The sequence below is a fragment of the Hemitrygon akajei genome, chromosome 9 (assembly GCF_048418815.1).
Source record: "Hemitrygon akajei chromosome 9, sHemAka1.3, whole genome shotgun sequence".
Classification (NCBI taxonomy): Eukaryota; Metazoa; Chordata; class Chondrichthyes; order Myliobatiformes; family Dasyatidae; genus Hemitrygon; species Hemitrygon akajei.
In genome coordinates, this window is record NC_133132.1 from 48,339,543 (window position 1) to 48,358,674 (window position 19,132).

Sequence of the window (19,132 nt, forward strand, 5' to 3'; positions counted from 1 at the left end):
ATCAGACTCGAGCAGATTTCTACAGATCTATCATGGAGAGCATTCTATGTAACACAAACAAAATCCTGGAGGAACTCAGCAGTCCAGGTTGCATCTATGGAAAAGCACACAGTCGATGTTTCAGGACAAGACCCTTCAGCAGGACTTACAGTATTTATATATTGCTATAATATTTTTATGTTTACTATGTTGCTGCCACAAAACAAATTTCACAACATACCGTAATGTGCAAAAGCCTTAGACATATGAAAAAGATCTGTAAAGCTGAGATGCTTTCAACAATTGAAAGTTTCTAAATATCAAACAATTTACTATTGTAAGAACAGTAAACAGCAAATACCAAATCAAATCAATATTTAGTGTGACCACCCTTCGCCATTAAAATTGCATCAGTTCTCTTAGGTACACTGTCATGCACTTTTATAGGTGAATTGGCTGATAGGTTGTTCTAAGCATTTGAGAACTTGCCACAGTTCTTCTGCAGCCTTTGGCTACTTTGTTTGCTTCTGTCTCTCCAGGTAATTTTGGATAGCCTCAGTGATGGTGAGATCAGAGTTTTGTAGAGGCTTTACCATCTGCTGCAGAACTCCTTGTTCTTTTTGCTGAAGATAGTTCATTATGACTTTGGCCATATTTGGGGTCACTGCCCTGCTGCAGAATGAAGTTGGGACTGACCTGATGCTTCTCTGATGGTATAGTGCTTGTACTTATGGATTTCATTAACTCTAACTAGATCACCAACTCTATTTGCAGAAATACAGCCCCAAACCTGCAGGGAAACTCTGCCATGCTTCACTGTTGGCTGCAGACACTCATCCATGTAGTGCTTTCCATCTCTTCTACAGACAAACTGCTTCCTGTTTAAGCCAATATTTTCAAATTTTGACTTGTCAATCTAGAGCACTTGCCGCCAAAAAGCCATTTCTCTGAAGTGGAAACAAAGCCATGAGACTCACCTATGCACAAAAACACAAGGACTGCAAGCACTGTGCAGCCTTAAACTGAAAAACCTTTGAGAGCTGAACTCACCTTGTACAGCGTGCAAGCTCAGTAAATCAAGAGTCATGATGATAAGCTGACAGAGACTGTTTAGATATTCTGCAGTCATCCAGGCTGAACACGGCTCCTGAAAGCCTAGCTCTCCTTTGTACAACTGTTCTGTTCAACCCTGCAAACCAAGACCACTACGCATACCAAGACAAGATAAAGATACAAATGAGCAGCTCTTGGGGAATGCTTATTATTGGACAGTTATCTTACTAATTCTCAAATTTTAATAGCCTTTAACACAGATTTAATTGGTTAACACCTGAAATATGTATTATGATTTGTACTTAAATATGTAAATGATGCAATTCAGAAGTGTACCAAGTTTCTACTGGATCAGTATCTCAGATTTAGATTTATTATATGTACATCAAAGCATACAGCGAAATGCATCATTTGCATTAATAACCAACCCACTCAGGATGATCTGGGGCAGCTGCAAGGGTTGGCAAACATTCCAGCACCAACATAGCATGCCCACAACGTTCAGCAGAATACAAGCAACAGCAGCAAAACAAACTTCTTTCCCACTCTCCCATCCACTTACACACACAGACCAGCCTCCAACCCTTGGTCCCTGTTGTAGACATCAAGCCTCCCAACTTCCAGTCAGACTTGCAGACAACAGTCTCTGACCACTGGAATTTCTGTATAAAAGCAGCATTTCTTTGTTCAAACTTCAGAACAGCTTTGTGACAGGGACCAGACTGTTCTCATGCACAAGTGTACCTGAGGAATGTAAGTTTTCAGAATCTAGTTAATTGGTAATGACAAAATCACTTGAATGTTTTTGCTCATTGGTTTTGCAAGAGCTGTTCCCAATTTAACACAAATAGATAACTTCCCTGGAGACTGGTCATCTCCTGGGAGATTTAAAGAAAGATCAAAAGTGAACAAAAGAAAATCATACTGTTGTAGGAATTTTGTGTTCAAGGAAAAGGGTAAAAGGAGAATTAATTTGAATGGACCCAATGCCAATAATGAAAACCACAAATTGGGAATTTGTGTCCAGCTTATCCAAGTCTAAGTATTTTGTCTAAATCAGTGTTTGTTTTGATACCAAATCGGGGAGACCATCGCCGACAAATTTCCCTCCATTGAAAAAAAACTTTCATTGCATTGGTTTCCAGCTACTTAGCTAATTTTCTATTCATGCTGTGACTGCCCCTTTTCATTCAATGGCGATAATGAACACACACACCACCCCCCCCCCAACTGCATTTGTTTCATCCACCCCTTCTGTTACCACTTCAAGTAACTCATCATCTGGTAGACATGGTTTTTCTTTAACACTGGCTTTATCTATTCAATTTAACTTGTCCAGGTTATTAATCCTATCCTGATCTCCAGAACTTTTCTCACCACCAAAAGAGGTACAAGAATAAAATCAGTTATTTCAGGCAAATGTACAACTTCTTTGCAATTTTCCTGTCCTTGGAACTTTGTTTGGAAAATCATAGGTTAGGAACCCTAAAATACATTTCATCTGGACCAAGCAACTTATCTCCAGAAGTACATCTAGCTTTTCTAGTATTTATTCAATTTTAACTAATTTAGATAGAACTTTAGTTACAATTTGCTATGACCCTAGCAACACTTCCCTCGTAAAGAATAACTAGTGGATTTTGGTTAGAAAGGTTGGCTTGGTTATAGAAGTCAAACTGGACACACTGTATGCTGTGGTAGGACATAGCTTGCTATGGAAAATCCTAGCAATTCCGGAAAATGTTTCTCACCCTCTGCATGGCACCTTGGCTGAACAGAGGAGCACTTTTAGTAATAGACTAAGACAATTGTATTGCTCCAAGGAGCGCTATACAAGATAATTTTTACCCTTGCCCTCAGCCATTAGGCTCTATAATGAGTCAACCTATAGCCAGGGATGTGATGACCTCCCTCCTGTTAGGCTGTTTGAGGTAGCTTTTTTTATTCTTTCTTATTTCTCTTCTAATGTACATATTAATGCTACAGTGATACTGTAAATTCCTTTGGGATCAATAAAGTATCTATCTATCTAATTGGGACACATCTGGACCAGTATATTTCGGCCCAATTAAGCTGCTGCCCCAATTAGCTGGTTTCATGGAAATAATTAAAAAGGTATAAAAAGACAAACTACCATTAAATTGAGTACCAAATTGCTTTTAAATGAAATACAGACAAATTAGAACTATCAGTAGTAAAACTGTAGTATTAGTTCCTAGTAGTTATTAGAGGAATTCATACAAAGTACTTGAGGTGTGCTTTTGATTGACTGTAAATGAACAAAATCTGCGTGAACACCTAGTGCAGATAATCAACTGTCTTCATTGCCTCCCTACATGAAGTAGTGTCAAAAATCACTGCTTTTTAATCTGGCATCAGTGGGTCCAAATGATAACAATTAAATGCAACTGACACAATGTAAAAAACTGTGCCCTCTCAGCACTGTGTAGTGTCTAACAGCCACACAAGTGTATAAGACTGACACTAGTTAGAAACTGCTGCATTCTGCAAATCTTCATTTTCATTGTATCATTCAAGATGATTATTGATACCATCAAAAATTCTTAGTTCCTGACTTGCTGAAGTAATGAAATTGTTTCATTTTCACTCCTGGCCATTTCTGGTATCTTCAAGTCTGAATGCTTGAAACCAGTGAGCAAAACAGTTCTGAACTGTCTTACTGCTTATTTTTCCCCCAACTATCAGTGACAAAAATCACTGATTTTTAAATGCAAACATGACACTAGTTGGAAGATGTTTGGCAACAGCCCTCTGAAGCAGCATAGCGTACCAAATAAACAAAGGGAATCCTGGCTATTTTCTCAATTAGTTTTTGGTCTTTAAGAGTTGCCCCAAGTAAGGAGTTTCTCCGATTAACTGATGGCCCAAGTAACTGGAATCTACTGTATCTAGTACTTCTGCCATGGCCCCTTTCTCCATTAGATGTTCCCTTTTATTTTTGGTCTCTGATCTAACTCAACTCTTCATATAACCCTTTCCCTATTTAAATACTTACAAGAATTTTAAATTGCTTTTGATATTGGTTGCTAGTTTACTGTCACATTCGTTTTTTAATAAACAAAAACTTCCTTGTAATCAGTCTAGTTCTCACTTGTGCTCATATCCATGTCTGTCATATACTTGCATTCTACAGTCTTTCTCCATTTCTATGGAGGTCCAGCTTTAATTTTCTCTCCCTGCTAGCTCCCAGGAATGTACCAAGACAATGGCAGTCCACAGAACCACAAAATGAAATTATCACAATACTTAATGGTTGAAGCATTAAGATGGAAGATTAGAAAGCAGATTAATAATACTGTGCCTACCTCGAATGGTCAAATCAACCCATTAAAAAAAATGCTAGCTATTTCCTAGCCACTATAATATACACAACACCCACTTTTAGCTGTCCTTGGTGTGTATTTTCATAATGTGAAGCTTTGTCATCTATTTTGTGTTAAGAAATGAGTGTTAAAGGAAAAAAGTTTTACTCTCAATTTCATGAAATCAAATTTAATTCAGCATCTCAAATTTTTGAGTTGATTTTATGAATTATTATAAAAGTAAATTTTCTTTACTCAAGGGGCTGTGATATGAGGTATGCATTTTGTCAATGGTGATCATTACTTTATTATAAAAACAGAAAATGCTGGAAATAATTAGATTAGGCAGCAACTGTGCAAAGAAATAAACTTTTGTCAGGTCTGTATCATGGTTCTGAAACAGTGTTTAACATTGCTTCTTTTTTCACAAATGTAACCTGACCTACTAAATACAGACCGAGTACCCTTTATCCAAAAATAAAATCTGAAAACCTCCAAAATCCAAAATTCTTTTTTTGAGCACCGACCTGACATTACACATAGGCAATTCCACAGCGCTGGTAAGGTTCCCAAGCACTGCGCAGGTCTCTGCACACCACGCCCATTGTAGTTGCTGTGGAACAGTCTGCTGTTTGAAATAGATGGTGCATACGAAGCCATTTGTAGCACTGGAATCTGGTAGTAGACATGGTTGAGATTGATCATTCAACTCTTCCAGTCATCACATCATACTGTGCTCAGACTGCAGCCTGTTCACTCTGAGCTTCACACCAGTTGTTCATAAGGTGTATATGTAACATAACTAGATTGTGTTGAGACTTGGGCACCATACCCATGGTCTCATTATACAGATGCAAATATTCCAAAATCTGAAATGCAAAACACTTCTGGCCCCAAGAATTTTGAATAAGGGACACTCAACCTGTATTTACAGCATTTTAAAGTTACAGCACCTTCAGTTTTTTTGCTTGTTTTTATTTTGTTATATTGGGAGAGGTTACACAGAGAATTTCACAACCAAATAGGTTTTTAAATTGAGTTGCTTTTCTAATTCCTAGCAGCTTCATCTGTGCCTCAACCTCTACAGGGATCAAAAGCCTGTCTAGACTACTGTGGTATCTTCAAAATCTCTGGGGTGCCATATATTAAAAAATATCCTCGTGCAGTGAAACCAAGAAACCACATTTAGCACTGGAATAGGAGGCAAAACTTCCTTCTGTTTCACCGAACTTAACAACAATAAAAATTTGCAAGGCAAATTCCAAAAATTCTCTCCCTCTTCCCATCCTCACAATGGATGCAATGACTTTAGAAATGCAACCTGCTGGGGGGTGGGAGAGAATGTGTTTAATGCACTTTATTAATTTTTACAATATGGATTTTTGGGAGTCACGTGAAACAGTGAATAAAATTGAGCTCTAGTATTACAGTTTTTGATGAGGTAAGTTCAGAAGTGCCTATTTCTTATGCAAGATTTGATTACACTATTTTACAAAAGCCAATTACTATAGGGTTTTGCAGGTATCCTTCAATAAAATCTACAAATTATTCTTGAGCACAAACAAGACCAAAAGCCTTATTCAACTCTACAAAATATTGTTAAATCTCAGGATACAAATTATATTTGCAAAACAAAGAGCACAAAACAGAAAATCAATATGCAAGGATAACAGCCTTCAGAAGAGGACTGCTCAAAGTTGTTGCTTCGCATCTCCAATGACCCAGGATCAACCTACGTGAAGTTTGGATGTTCTCCCTGCGACAGAGTGGTTTCCTCCCACATCCCCCAAAAACGTGAGATTATGTACCATAGTCAACTCCCTTACATGTAAATAAGTGGCAGAATTTGGCAGGGGGTGTGGGGGAGAAATTAACTGAAATGGAGAGATTAAAATGCAATTAGCACATAAGATTGCTTGACAGTCTAATGAGACGATGAGCCAAATGGCCTGGTTCTATGTGCTTCTCTTCGTGACCTTAAGAGCACTATAAAATAATCTGTCTCTAATAGATGTACCGGCAGAGAGAGATCTATATGATCTAAAGACAACTACCCCACAGAACAGGAAAGCAATAGCTATTTCCCTCAATATTGCACACAACTCCAAAAATAACTAATTATTCAATCAAAAAATAATTCCTGAGCACTATTTTAAATGTATATACAGTCGATTTGGTTACTTGGGACACATCAGAACCAGTAGATTTTGGTCTAAATAGCTGCCACAATTAGTCAAAGTTAAATGGAAATAGTTAAAGGTGTATAAAAGGAAACTACCATTTAACTGAGTAACAAATTATGCATTTAAATGAAATACAGAATAAAAATGAACATCAACAATACTACTACAGTCCTATCAAACTTTAGCTCCTATTAGCTATCACTGGTGGAATTCATCCTGTGTACACTGATATGTTTTTGGTTGACTGTAAATGAACAAAATCAGGAGCAGACACCTAATAGAGATAATAGATGTCTTTCAAATAATGCTTTTGTTGATTTCATCCTCCAAATCTTCATGTTAATTTAACATCCAAGATGATTATTGATTCTTTCAAATTCTTCATAGTGCCCAATTTGAAGTAGTGAAATAGCTTTTTTTTCACTCCCGGCCGTTTCTGGCATCTCCAAACCTGAATGCTTGAAACTGCAGGGAGCAAAACAGTTCCAAATTGTCTTACAACTTATTCTCCCAACCATCAGTGACAAAACACAAACACACACAACTGATGGCATTTAAAAGCTATTCACTAGAGCAAGGTGCAGTGTTTAATGGCCACACAAGAGCATGTGACTGACACTGGTAAGGAACTGTTCAGCAACAGTCTTTTGTCCCAATTAAGCAGCATGATGTTTAAATAAACAAAGGGAATCCTGGCTACTTCCTTCAAGTTTTTTGTTCTTAAACAGTTGTTCCAAATAAGCAACTGCTCTGATTAATTGATGGCTCAGTGAACCCAAATCCAATGTACTATTTTATTTTAATGTAATTTCCAAAAATAGAACTTAGCTGTAGATTTGAAATCAGGCTTTTTAACATCATAACAGCCATTAGCCAATAAAGTAATGGAAAACAGTACTGTACTGAGAATGCAAATCCAGTGAGGAAAAGCAGCAAGGGAATAGAGAGACCGTCATATCAGATAGTACATGCCACAGGGCAAAGGAAACCAGATGAGAGACTGATAATTAATTAGATTTTTAAATGGACTTAATTACATAATTTTTATTTAATTTTTTTTTAACACAAGTGTGTGTGGTGTGGGGGTGGGGGAAGAGTTTTCAAATATGATACCTGATTAATCTTGCAATATGATTTGCTGTGAGAAAGTTCACTGAAGATGGCACTAAAACATAGTACAAAGTTTAATAACTTTGGTAACCAAGTTGACCAAAGGGCTTCCACTAAGAGATAAATTGCCAAGTAGAAACAAAATCTTCCAAGTTAACAAGTGCATTTTCATCTTACATCAGAAAATTTGAAAATGACAGTCATGATTCTAAGTTTTATCCTAGTCTTTTTTGTCTTGCAAATTATCACAATTTCCATAAAATACTTGCATTGTACACACCTGGACACCATGACTAATAACATGATCTACAATACGTAGACCATGTGTAGGCAAATACAATTTAGGATCTGCTCAGCACCAACACCATGGGGCAAAGGCCCTGTTCCTGTGTTGTACGGTTCTATTTCTATGTCCAAGTTCTTACTTGGAGGCAAATGTACAAATACGAGCCAAGGGGCAAGGACACAGTATAAACCTAATTGGTCACTCTACCCAAAAGCTAGCAAAGACTCAATGGCCCAATTCATTCCCTCACTACTATAATTCTGTAATGTGTACTTACATAGTGCTTTTGAGGATTTCAGATACTCCAACGTGATTTACAGGGTCTCTTTTGAAGTGCAGCTCTGCTTTGCATAGAAACTTAAGTATTCTTAGTTGTAAAAAAAATTTCACCTGAAATTTTCATAACATTAGGGGAGGAGGAAATAACATATGCACACATCTACAGTTTCAGCCAACTCTTCCCATACTTTTCAGGTCCAATACCAATAGTAATCTTGTTACATAATGAACATAATGCAAGACAATGAATAAATGTAAGTGTTGCTAACACATGACAATGGACTCAAGGTGTGAAAGTACTTCAATTATTTTTCATTGCTTCTTCAGGCAGATTTAAAAATAATCTTAAATTGTAATCAACACTGGCAAAGCAGTAACTATTAAACATAGCTAAACACAGCATTCTCAGCTTCCTACTCTACTCCCCATACACTCATGACATGTGGCCAGGCACTGCTCTAACCCCATCTACAAATTCGTGGGCTGCATCTCAAATAATGTGTCAGAGTACAGGAAGGAGATAGAGGCCAGTGACATAGTGTCATGACAATAACCTTTTCCTCAATGTCAGCAAAACAAACGAGCTGGTCACTGATTTCAGAAAAGGGGCAGTGCATATGTTCGTGCCTACATCAACAGTGTTGAGGCTGAGGAATTTGAGAGCTTCAAGACCCTAGATGTAAACACCATCAAAAGCATGACCTGGTTCAATTATGTTGATACCATGGCCAAGAAAGCTCATCAATACCTCTTCCTTCTCGAGAGGCTACTAAACAAATTTGGCATGCTCGCATCCACGTGTACCGATTTTTATCAAGGTACCTCAATAAACATTGTCTGGTTGCTTGATATGGCAGTTGCTCTACATGCGACCACAAGAAACTGCAGAGAGCTGTGGGCACAGCCTAGCACAATATGGAAACCAGCCTCCTCTCTATGGGCTTTGTCTGTACTTTAGTGCCTCAGTAAGATGGCCAGCATAATCAGAAACCTCAGCCACCCCAGACAGACATTCTTACTTCTGTTCACTCCCACTGGGCAGAAGATAAAAAAGCCTGAAAGCATATACCATCAAGCTCAAGGACAACTTTGATCTGAATATTATCAAACTTTTGAACAGACCCCTTGTACAAGGTGGACTCTGGCCCTCACCATGCACCTTGTTACGATCTTGCATTTTATCATTTACTTGCATTGCACTTTTCCTAGTAGCTTTATCGAACAATGTCATTGTTTTCCCTTATTTTAGCTCTACGCACTGTGTAATGATTATCTGTATAAATGGTATGCAAGACAAGCTTTTCCACTGAATGTTGATACATGGGACAATAATAAAGCAGCAGCTGAATGGGTATCTTGAACCTTTTAATAGTGCTCCCAAATAAAGGATAAATCTATTCCAGGCACCTACTCAAATGATAAAGCAGCAAAATTAAGCGATCAAGGAAGAGTATGAACACATTTTCACAACATAATCTTGAGATGATGGGACAGATCAAGGGATCCATTGCTGAACTGCTGCAAAGCTTTGAATGTGATGGACTTGGGAAGTCATAGGGACACCAGTGTGGAGAAAATGAGAAATCGACAATACGCCCATCCTAGATGTGCTGTACTTTTAAGCTTTGCTGTGACAGCATCCACTCAAGCCAGTATTCAACTGCATTTCTGAGAGAAAGCAGACAAGTCAATTATCAGATTAAAGCCTCCACACTCCAACCACACCACCAACATGGCTGCTCCAGTTCAGCCTATGATCAGTAGGGGCCTCCTGTGTATTAATGGCAGTTGATAAAGCTGACAATTACAGATCACTTTTCTAAAATAATAGAATTTATGCTAGAAGTGTAAACCACTTCTATCACTCTACCAATGTAAAAGCTTCATATTTAAACATTCCATATTCCAAGTACACGAACCAGTTTTTTTTATTCCCCCAATGGCTTCTTGAATAGAACATGCAATGAAAGCATTGCTGGCCAAAGATTAAGATCTTGTTAAGCAAATTTCAAACATAGTCATGTGCTCAACAAGAGGGAAGTGTACAAAGTCATGAGTAGATTTAAATATTTGGACTGAAAGATGAGGCATTATTGTTGTGAATAACATTTGTGAAGAACTGCAGCACAGGTTTTATTAAAATTAATTTCATGCTTCAGCTCAAAGCTGTGCTTTCAGTTTCGCGGGAACACCTGTGCTTACAAGTGAGCCAGTGTTCTGGTTCACTCAAATTTACTCTTACAAAGTTTTACACCTGCAAGCATACAACATATTCAGATAGTACATTAAAATTGCAACTGCATGTTCCATGTTACAATGCAGTGCCTTCAAAATGAACAAACTAAGTGGAGTCAAATGAAATCTAGCCCAAATGAAAAAATGGCATTAAAAAATCAGGACCATATTCAAATAAAAATATTGTAAAGTAAAAATTAAAGACAATTTAATAGCACAAGATATTTAGGAGAGAGAGAGACATGATAACAACACAGGAGACATAAGAGACTGTTAAGTGCTGGAATCTGTAAGTGCCCTGACATTGACATGAAGGGGGGAAAAAAAGTTGCTGAAGGAACTTACGGGTCAAGTAGCATCTGTGGGGGCAATGTGAAAGCAATGTTTCATTTCAAGACTCTGCATCATGAACGAGGCTGAGAGATTACCAGTATAAAGTCAGGGGGAGCTAAGGACAGATGAAGCCAGGTGGAAAAAACTGGAGACAGTAAGTGGAAACAAAGGGCAGCCGATGTTGAAATCTGTTAAGGTGATGAATGGATCCAGATAAAAGAGTAATGGTAAAATGAGTAAGGATCAGTAGAAGCAGGAGATAAGGGGATCCAGTAGGTTGAGTGAGTTTGTGATAGGCAGATGAAACCAGGTTGGAGAGGGGAAAGAAATTGGCCAAAAGTGAACTTGGGCTGTTTAGGAAAAAAAGGTGGTGTCTGAGAAAACCTGGGTTAATCAGGAAGAGAGCTGTAAACTAGAGAATTCAATGTTCTTACTGTTGGATTATAAACTACATAGACTGTAAAAAAAGATATAATCTTATTTAACAAACCACAGCTCACCATGACAGAAATTTTTATTAAAAAAATCAGCTTCTTTCAAGGTTAAAAAAACTCATTTCAACCCTACTTTGCCTACCCGAGACCAAACTTGCATCCATCCTGTCAAACTTATCTCATTCTTCTAAACTTGAGAGAATCCGTACCAAGTCATAGACATAGAATCGTACAGCATATCAACAGCCCCTTTGGCCCACTATGTTGTGCCAGACTAATTAAACTGGTGACACCTAAACTAATACCTTCTGCCTGCACATGGTCTACACCCCTCCATTCCCTGAATATTCCTGTGCCTAATTAAGAGCCACTTAAACACCTCCATAGCACGTGTTTCCACTAGTTCAAAGGCATGCACCATTCTGTGTAGTCAATAACAGGAACTTGCCCCGTGCATTTTTTTTTTAAACTTTATCCCTCTCACTTAGAATGTATGCCCTCTAGAATTAGAGAAAACCCATCAATCTAGGAACCAATCTGATAAATCTTTATTACATTCTATTCCCTGTGCAAGTATGCCTTCTGTATAAAAAGAAAGTGGCCAAAACTGTACTCAGGTGTGAGCTCTGTGGATGTAATAAAGAATGACAAAGGTAGGGTCATCAACACCAGCTACATAAACTTTAGTAAGGCTTTTGTCAAAGTCCCATGAAATAGGCTGGTCGAGAAGACAAACATATGGGATCCAAAACAGTTTAGCTCAGATTCAGATATTTATCATACCTACGTTGAAACAAAGTGAAATGTGCAATGTGTGTTAACAACTAACAATCTATGCAATGCCAACATGGCATGCCCAGTGTTCAGAACACAAGAAGCAACAAAACAGCAAAACAAGCCCTGCTTCTCCCTCCCACACACTTATGCACATGCACAGTCCTCCAACCCCAGGACACACAGTCTTCAGCCTCCGGTGGACAAGTGGATTCACAGACACCAGATTGAATTGAATTGACTATTTCTTACATCCTTCACATACATGAGTAAAAATCTTTACGCTATGTCTCCATCTGAATGTGTAATCATACTAATTTATAACCATCTATAATAAATAGAACAATCAACATAACATAGAAAAACACTCAGATCAACACAAGTTAATCAGTCTGATGGCCTGGTGGAAGATGCTGTCCTGGAGCCTGTTGGTCCTGGCTTTTATGCTGCGGTACCGTTTCCCGGATGGCAGCAGCTAGAATAGATTGTGATTGGGGTGACTTGGGACCCCAATGATCCTTCGGGCCCTTTTTTCACACCAGTCTTTGTAAATGTCCTGAATCATGGGAAGTTCATAACTACAGATGTGCTGGGCTGTCTGCACCACTCTCTGCAGAGTCCTGCAATTAAGGGAGGTACAGTTCCCATACCTGGCAGTGATGCAGCCAGTCAGGATGCTCTCAATTGTGCCCCTGTTCTTAGGATTTGGGGGCCCATGCCAAACTTCCTCAACTGTCTAAGGTGAGAGGCGCTGTTATGTCTTTTTTAAAAACCACACAGCTGGTGCGTACAGACCACCTGAGGTGCTTGGTGACGTGGATGCTGAGAAACTTAAAGCTGTTTACCTTCTTGACCCCAGAACCACTGATGTCTCCATTCCTGTAATCCACAACCAGTTCCTTTGTTTTTGTGACATTGAGGGATTGTTTTCTTGACACCACTGTGTCAGCGAGATGACTTCTTCCCTGTCGGCCACCTTGTTATTGTTTGAAATTAGGCCAATGTAGTGATCTCAGCAATTTAGCAGATTAGAGCTGTGGGCGGTGACAGTCATGGGTATACAAGGAGTAAAGGAGGGGGCTTAGTACACAGCCTGAGGGTCTGCTGTGTTGAGAGTCAGAGGGGTGGAGGTGAGGGAGCCCTCTCTTACCACTGCCAGTGATATGGTTGTAAGTCCAGGATCCAGCTGCACAAGGCAGAGGTCTCTGAGCTTCCTGTTGAACTTGGTTGGAATTATGGTGTTGAATGCTGAACTGTAGTCCAGGAACAGCATTCTCACACTTCCCCAGCCGATTCTCACACCCAGGTTTCTGCAGACTTCTGGATTTTCGATTGATTTTCAGTATCAATCCCAGGACTTTCCGATGATGACTAATGGGGGTGGAGGGTGGGGGAAGGGAGGGTGGTCACTGAACACTGCCTCCTGTCCACACAGAATTCTAATCCTGGAACTCACTGACCTAACTCTCATCCTTGTCAGTCTGCTAACCCAATATCCAACCACAGATGCTCACATCATTGGCCTTCAAGTGCAGAATGAAAACTTAAGACTGGCCTAACCTCTAATTCCCCCACATCCCTGTCCCAAATCCGCAACTTGACTCCCAACTCTGCCTCCAAAAACACAACTAAAGTGTGAGCTAAGCTGTCAGAGATTGCCACTCACTGCCATCTTGATCTTAAATTGTAGATCCTAAATTGACTTGGTGATAGGAGGCAGAATGTTTCTGGTGGAGAGATGCGTAATCATTGGAAGTCTGTGACCACTAGCGCAATCGGTAATTAACACTGGGTTCTTTGTTGTTTGTGATACATATTATAGCTCAGCATATCACAGAAACCAGCCTCACCTCCATGAACCTCACCTACATCCCTTGCCACCTCAATTAGTGAGTTGGCATAACCAGAACCCACCCTCCTCACACATTTTCTTCTTTCTTTCTCCTCTTCTCCCCCTCCCCCAACCCAAATAGGGTAGAAGATACAAAGGCAAACACGAGGAAATCTGCAGATGCTGGAAATTCAAGCAACACACACACAAAATGCTGGTGGAACACAGCAGGCCAGGCAGCATCTATAAGAAGCGCTGTCAACATTTCGGGCCGAGACCCTTCGTCAGGACTAACTGAAAGGAAAGATAGTAAGAGATTTGAAAGTAGGAGGGGGAGGGGAAAATGCGAAATGATAGGAGAAGACTGGAGGGGGGTGAAGTGAAGCTGAGAGCCGGAAAGGGGATTGGCAAAAGGGATACAGAGCTGGAGAAGGATCATGGGACGGGAGGCCTAGGGAGAAAGAAAGGGGGAGGGTAGAACCAGAGGGAGATGGAGAACAGCAGAGTGATGGGCAGAGGGGGAAAAAACTAAATACATCAGGGATGGGGTAAGAAGGGGAGGAAGGGCATTAACGGAAGTTTGAGAAGTCAATGTTCATGCCATCAGGTTGGAGGCTACCCAGCTGGTATACAAGGTGTTGTTTCTCCAACCTGAGTGTGGCTTCAACTTGACAGTAGAGGAGGCCATGGATAGACATATCAGAGTGGGAATGGGACGTGGAATTAAAATGTGTGGACACTGGGAGATCCTGCTTTCTCTGGCGGACAGAGTGTAGGTGTTCAGCAAAACACTGTATCCGGTGCTCCCGATGTGGCCTTTTATATATTGGTGAGACCCGATGCAGACTGGGAGACCACTTTGCTGAACCCTGGATGCTGGGGAGGTTAGTGCCCATAATGGAGCTGGCTGAGTTTCCAACTTTCGGCAGCCGTTTCCAATCATGTGCAGTGGCCCATCCTTACCAGAAAGTGATGCAACCAGTTAGAAGGCTCTCCATGACACACTGGTAGAAACTTGCAAATGCCTTTGGTGGCATACCAATTCTCCTCAAACACCAAATGAGATAGAGCCACTCTCTGTACCTTTCTAATTGCATCAATCTTGGGCCCAGAGTAGATCCTCAGTTAACACAGGAATTTGTTGCTCACCCTTTCCATTTCCGATACCTCAATGAGGACTTGCGTGTGCTCCCTCAACTTGCCCTTCCTAAAGTCCACAATCAATACCTTGCTCTTACTGACGTTGAATGCAAGGTTGTTGCTGCAACACCATTTAACCAGCTGATTGATCCTGCTCCTGTACGCCTTCTTGTCACCATCTGAAATTCTGCCAACAACTGTTGGAAAATTTATCGATGGGGCTTGAGCCACAGAATCATGGGTGTAAAGAGTGCACAGCAGTGGGCTAAACACACATCCTTGAGTGCACATATTTAGAATGCTAAAGAGAAATATCCCTTAGAGGCACAAAATTGTAAAGAAAATATCTTTATTTTCAGAAATGAAGAAACCCCAGAAATGAAGGAAAGTAGACCTCCCCCCCAAAAAAAAATGCAACCCAGTAATTTATATCAGTTGAGTTCTAGAGAAATTAATGGGACTGAAAGGCAAAAGATCCCATCTGTATGGTTTATAGTGGGAAATTCCAAATACACAGCTGTGGTTATATCAGATGCAGCAATGACAATCCTCCCAAGTTACTTAGTTCAGGAAGAGTCCAAATGGAAAGTAGCAAGTGTACAGAAGTGTTCAGAAAAAATGAAAGGGTGAAAACACGAAGTTATCTAACCCAGTGATCATGAAAAATAATTCAAGTTATTAGTAAAATTATAGTAATAGCTTACAGAGAATAACAGGCAGTTTTTTAAGAAAGAAATGATTTGAGGAATCAGGAGCAATGCTGCGTATCATTTGACAAGGTACTAAACAAAGGGCATTTACACAAGGAGCCACTAGTTTGCTGGAAATGTATTAGCACAAATAAAGAATTCACTAAGGTACAAATAAAAAGACAGCAGTAGTAATAGACTACTTCCCCCTAGGAAAGCAGGCTGTTACAAGTAGCATGCATGAAGGAATACTGGGATCTCAATTAAGTCATCAAAATAGTTTCAATAGTTAAGAGGATCAAATGCCATTTATTCAAATTGTAGTGCAGAGCAAGCCGAAAAGATACTGCATGTAAAACAGGACAGTTTATTGTGATAGCCAGATGCAATGTGGGGGAAAATGTTAAATTTAAACCCCCCACACTCCCTTGATGAATATTATTCAGATATTACATACTTAGACAAGCATAAAACAAAGATTGTGGCATCCAATTGTCAACAGAAATTTAAAACTTTCAAAAGGGGACTTTTAGATGTGCCTTGTGCAGTTGTATTATGAGCGCCTTTACTAAAGTTTATCTTTAAAGAACAATACATGCCACAAGGACACAAAGTACAGGTTTCCCCTGCTATTCAAAGGTACAGCATTCCTATGAAATGGTTCATAAGCCGGAATGTCATAAAGTGAAGAAGCAATTACCATTTATTTATATGGGAAAAATTTGTGAGCATTTGCAGACGCAAAAAAATAACCTACCAAATCATGCCAAATAACATATAAAACCTAAAATAACAGTAACATATAGTAAAAGCAGGAATGATCTGATAAATACACACCCTATATAAAGTAGGAATACTTTTCTGCAATCACTGCAGTGTTGTCAATCACAGTGAAAATGTCATGCAATTGCTTCACATTCAGTTTCACTTTCCGGCTGGTCGCTACTGCATTTGGTTTCAATTTTAATCCTTTCCTCTTCATCAGCTCTTCATCTGTCAGTTCTTGGTCATGGGATGCCAAAACTTCTTCAACATCATCTTCATCAACTTCCACAAACCCTTAGCCAAACTTCATTCATTCACCACGATCAAACCGCTTTATTATGTCTAGTTTTACGCTGTGTAACACCCTTACGCACTCTTTTAGGCTTTTCCGATACCTCAGAACTCATCACTAATTATCACTAATGCTCACAGGCACGTGTTTAAGCAATACCGGCTAGAATGCCGTTCCGGGGAGGAGCTTGGCTGCTCGGCGCACGCACCAGCTTTTCTCGCACGCTACCTTTTTGCTTAACAGTGGAAACACCTTCTGTTAGCGAAAACAGGTAACTAATGTAGGTCTTTTGTAACAGCGAGGTGTCGTAAAGCGAACGTCGAAAAACAGGGGACACCTGTAGTTCAATACACTCACTACATGATTTAAAACTTAATAGCAATGAGGTGATTATTGCATCAATTCACACTGCACCTTTATACATACTGCACGTACAAATGCAACTTGAAATTTGTTTTTTTTTAAAACCAGGTAATAGTTTAAAACAGGAAAGAAAACTTAAAACATCGACACCTTCAGAACTGAGGTTCTTTTGGATCTCCCAAAATCCACAAATGCACCAAATGTTACAGATAAAATGCATTGATGACTATTTCATGTTGTAGTGTTACACTACCACAAGAGGGAACAAAGATTGCGCACAAATTATCTTTATGTCTGAGGGTATGGAGTAATAAAAATAGTCTTCAAACTTTAGGACAATCACATTAAGAAACAAGCTTGATCTAGCCATTGAGGATAAATTCTGATGAATGACTTATCCAAATAACTTTGGATAAATTCTGTATTTTATCAAGATGCAAATCTAAGACATTAGGTAGATGTTACCGCCACCGCTTCCAACCCATTAGACTCTGCAAGTCTCATACACACGAGTTCTAACTCCTGTGATTCACCAGAAATAGCCTGTTCTAGTCCCACAGAACCCTTTTATCCTCCCTTGACTTGTTTCTTCCTTAAGACATTTGAATTCCTTTTCCATGTTGACAGGTTCCTAGCCCCAACTAGATAATTTATTATAGATGCCCATTCCCTCACAACTTGATCCCACCTATAATCTCATACCTTCTCCTTCATGATCAAAAGCCCAGCTAGTTACCCCCTCCATTATCTCCTTCCTTCATTTGGTTGAATTCATTCTCATTCCTGTACTGAACAATTTCTCAAGCTCAATTCACTTTTGCCAAATCAATGATTGTACCTGTGGGAATGTACATGGGAGTAAATTACAGAATAGCCTCCCATCTTTGCCTTTTCACAGGTGATGGAACCTGAAATTTTCTGGAATGTTCCATCACCTTTACTACCAGCTTCCATGTACTTCTTGCATCTTTCACACTTCTGTTTGTTTTCTTTGTCTCCAATTTGGGGGCAAGATGGGCAAAGTTATAGAATTACTTGTCTATATTGATATCCTCTCCCTGCTTCCTGCAAGGACTCCATCACTTCTACATCCTTTGCATCTGTTCATATTACAGGAGTTGAGATGGCTTCCTTTCCACCACTGTCAATAGGGCTTGCACCTGTATCCATTCCACTCCCTGCACATCTCCTATCCTCTCTCCCTCCTCCCTCACAGGAAGTATGCTGTCCCCCTTGCACTCAGTCTCTTCCATAATTTCACCCCTTTCTATAAAAAGGACAACACTAAATGCACCTTCCACTCCCTTAAGAATCGCATCAATAAATCCCTGGTTTGCCACTCTACCCCTTTACTTACGCCCATGCGAATTCAGGAAATATACCTGTCCATTTACCACTTCCCATCCTCCAGGTACTACTTCAGGTCAGCAACAATTCATTTCCATTTCTTCCAGTTTAGTGCTCTCAATATGTCCTCTTTTGAATTGAGAGAATACAAGTGGCAATTGGGTGATGTCTTTGCAAAACAGTATTCAGTTTGCAAGGATAACTTTGATCTTTAAGTTGCTGTCACTTAATTCCCCACCTCTCACAATGACCGAGCTCACCTGGCTCCAATAAAAAGTGCAGTCGAGCTTGAGGAGCATTCGTGAAGGCATGTTTCATCCCTCAGGGTACAATGAATTTGATGCTTTCCGATAAGCTTTGTTAAAACTGTAGTTCTGATGTTAGGAGTACTCAGTAGGGTACATCATGCCTGTGGCAAATCACTGCAGATAATGGACATTTGAAACATTTTTAAAATATGGAAATAGTCAGAGGTTGCATCTGTTGAGAGAAAAATAAGTTACTATTGCCGGGCAATGAATTTCTTTCTGCATCAGCACACAGGAAGGGGACTTCCACCTTCAAGATATTAAAGTATTAAATCGCCATATTTTCGACCACTTAGAGATACACAAACTATTAGGAACAGTGAGTATAAAGGGGACATCAGCTACAACTAGTTTGTTGCCGATCATCAATGGAGATGGGAGAGGTTCCAGAGGATTAGAGGGTTGCGG

At 39.7% G+C, this 19,132-nt stretch overlaps 1 protein-coding gene across 3 annotated transcripts in view; it reads right to left on the reverse strand.

The window, feature by feature from the left end:
- rev3l (REV3 like, DNA directed polymerase zeta catalytic subunit) overlaps positions 1 to 19,132 on the reverse strand; it is a 183,996-nt gene that overhangs the window by 120,202 nt on the left and 44,662 nt on the right. Inside the window, exon 1 of one of the 3 annotated variants that reach the window (XM_073055924.1) lies at positions 18,677 to 18,749. The exons of the other annotated variants lie outside the window; for them this stretch is intronic. Coding sequence (XP_072912025.1) covers positions 18,677 to 18,734 — 58 coding nt within the window. The 5' untranslated portion in view covers positions 18,735 to 18,749. Of the gene's footprint in view, positions 1 to 18,676; positions 18,750 to 19,132 lie in introns of those variants that run through there. 3 annotated transcript variants of the gene reach the window in all.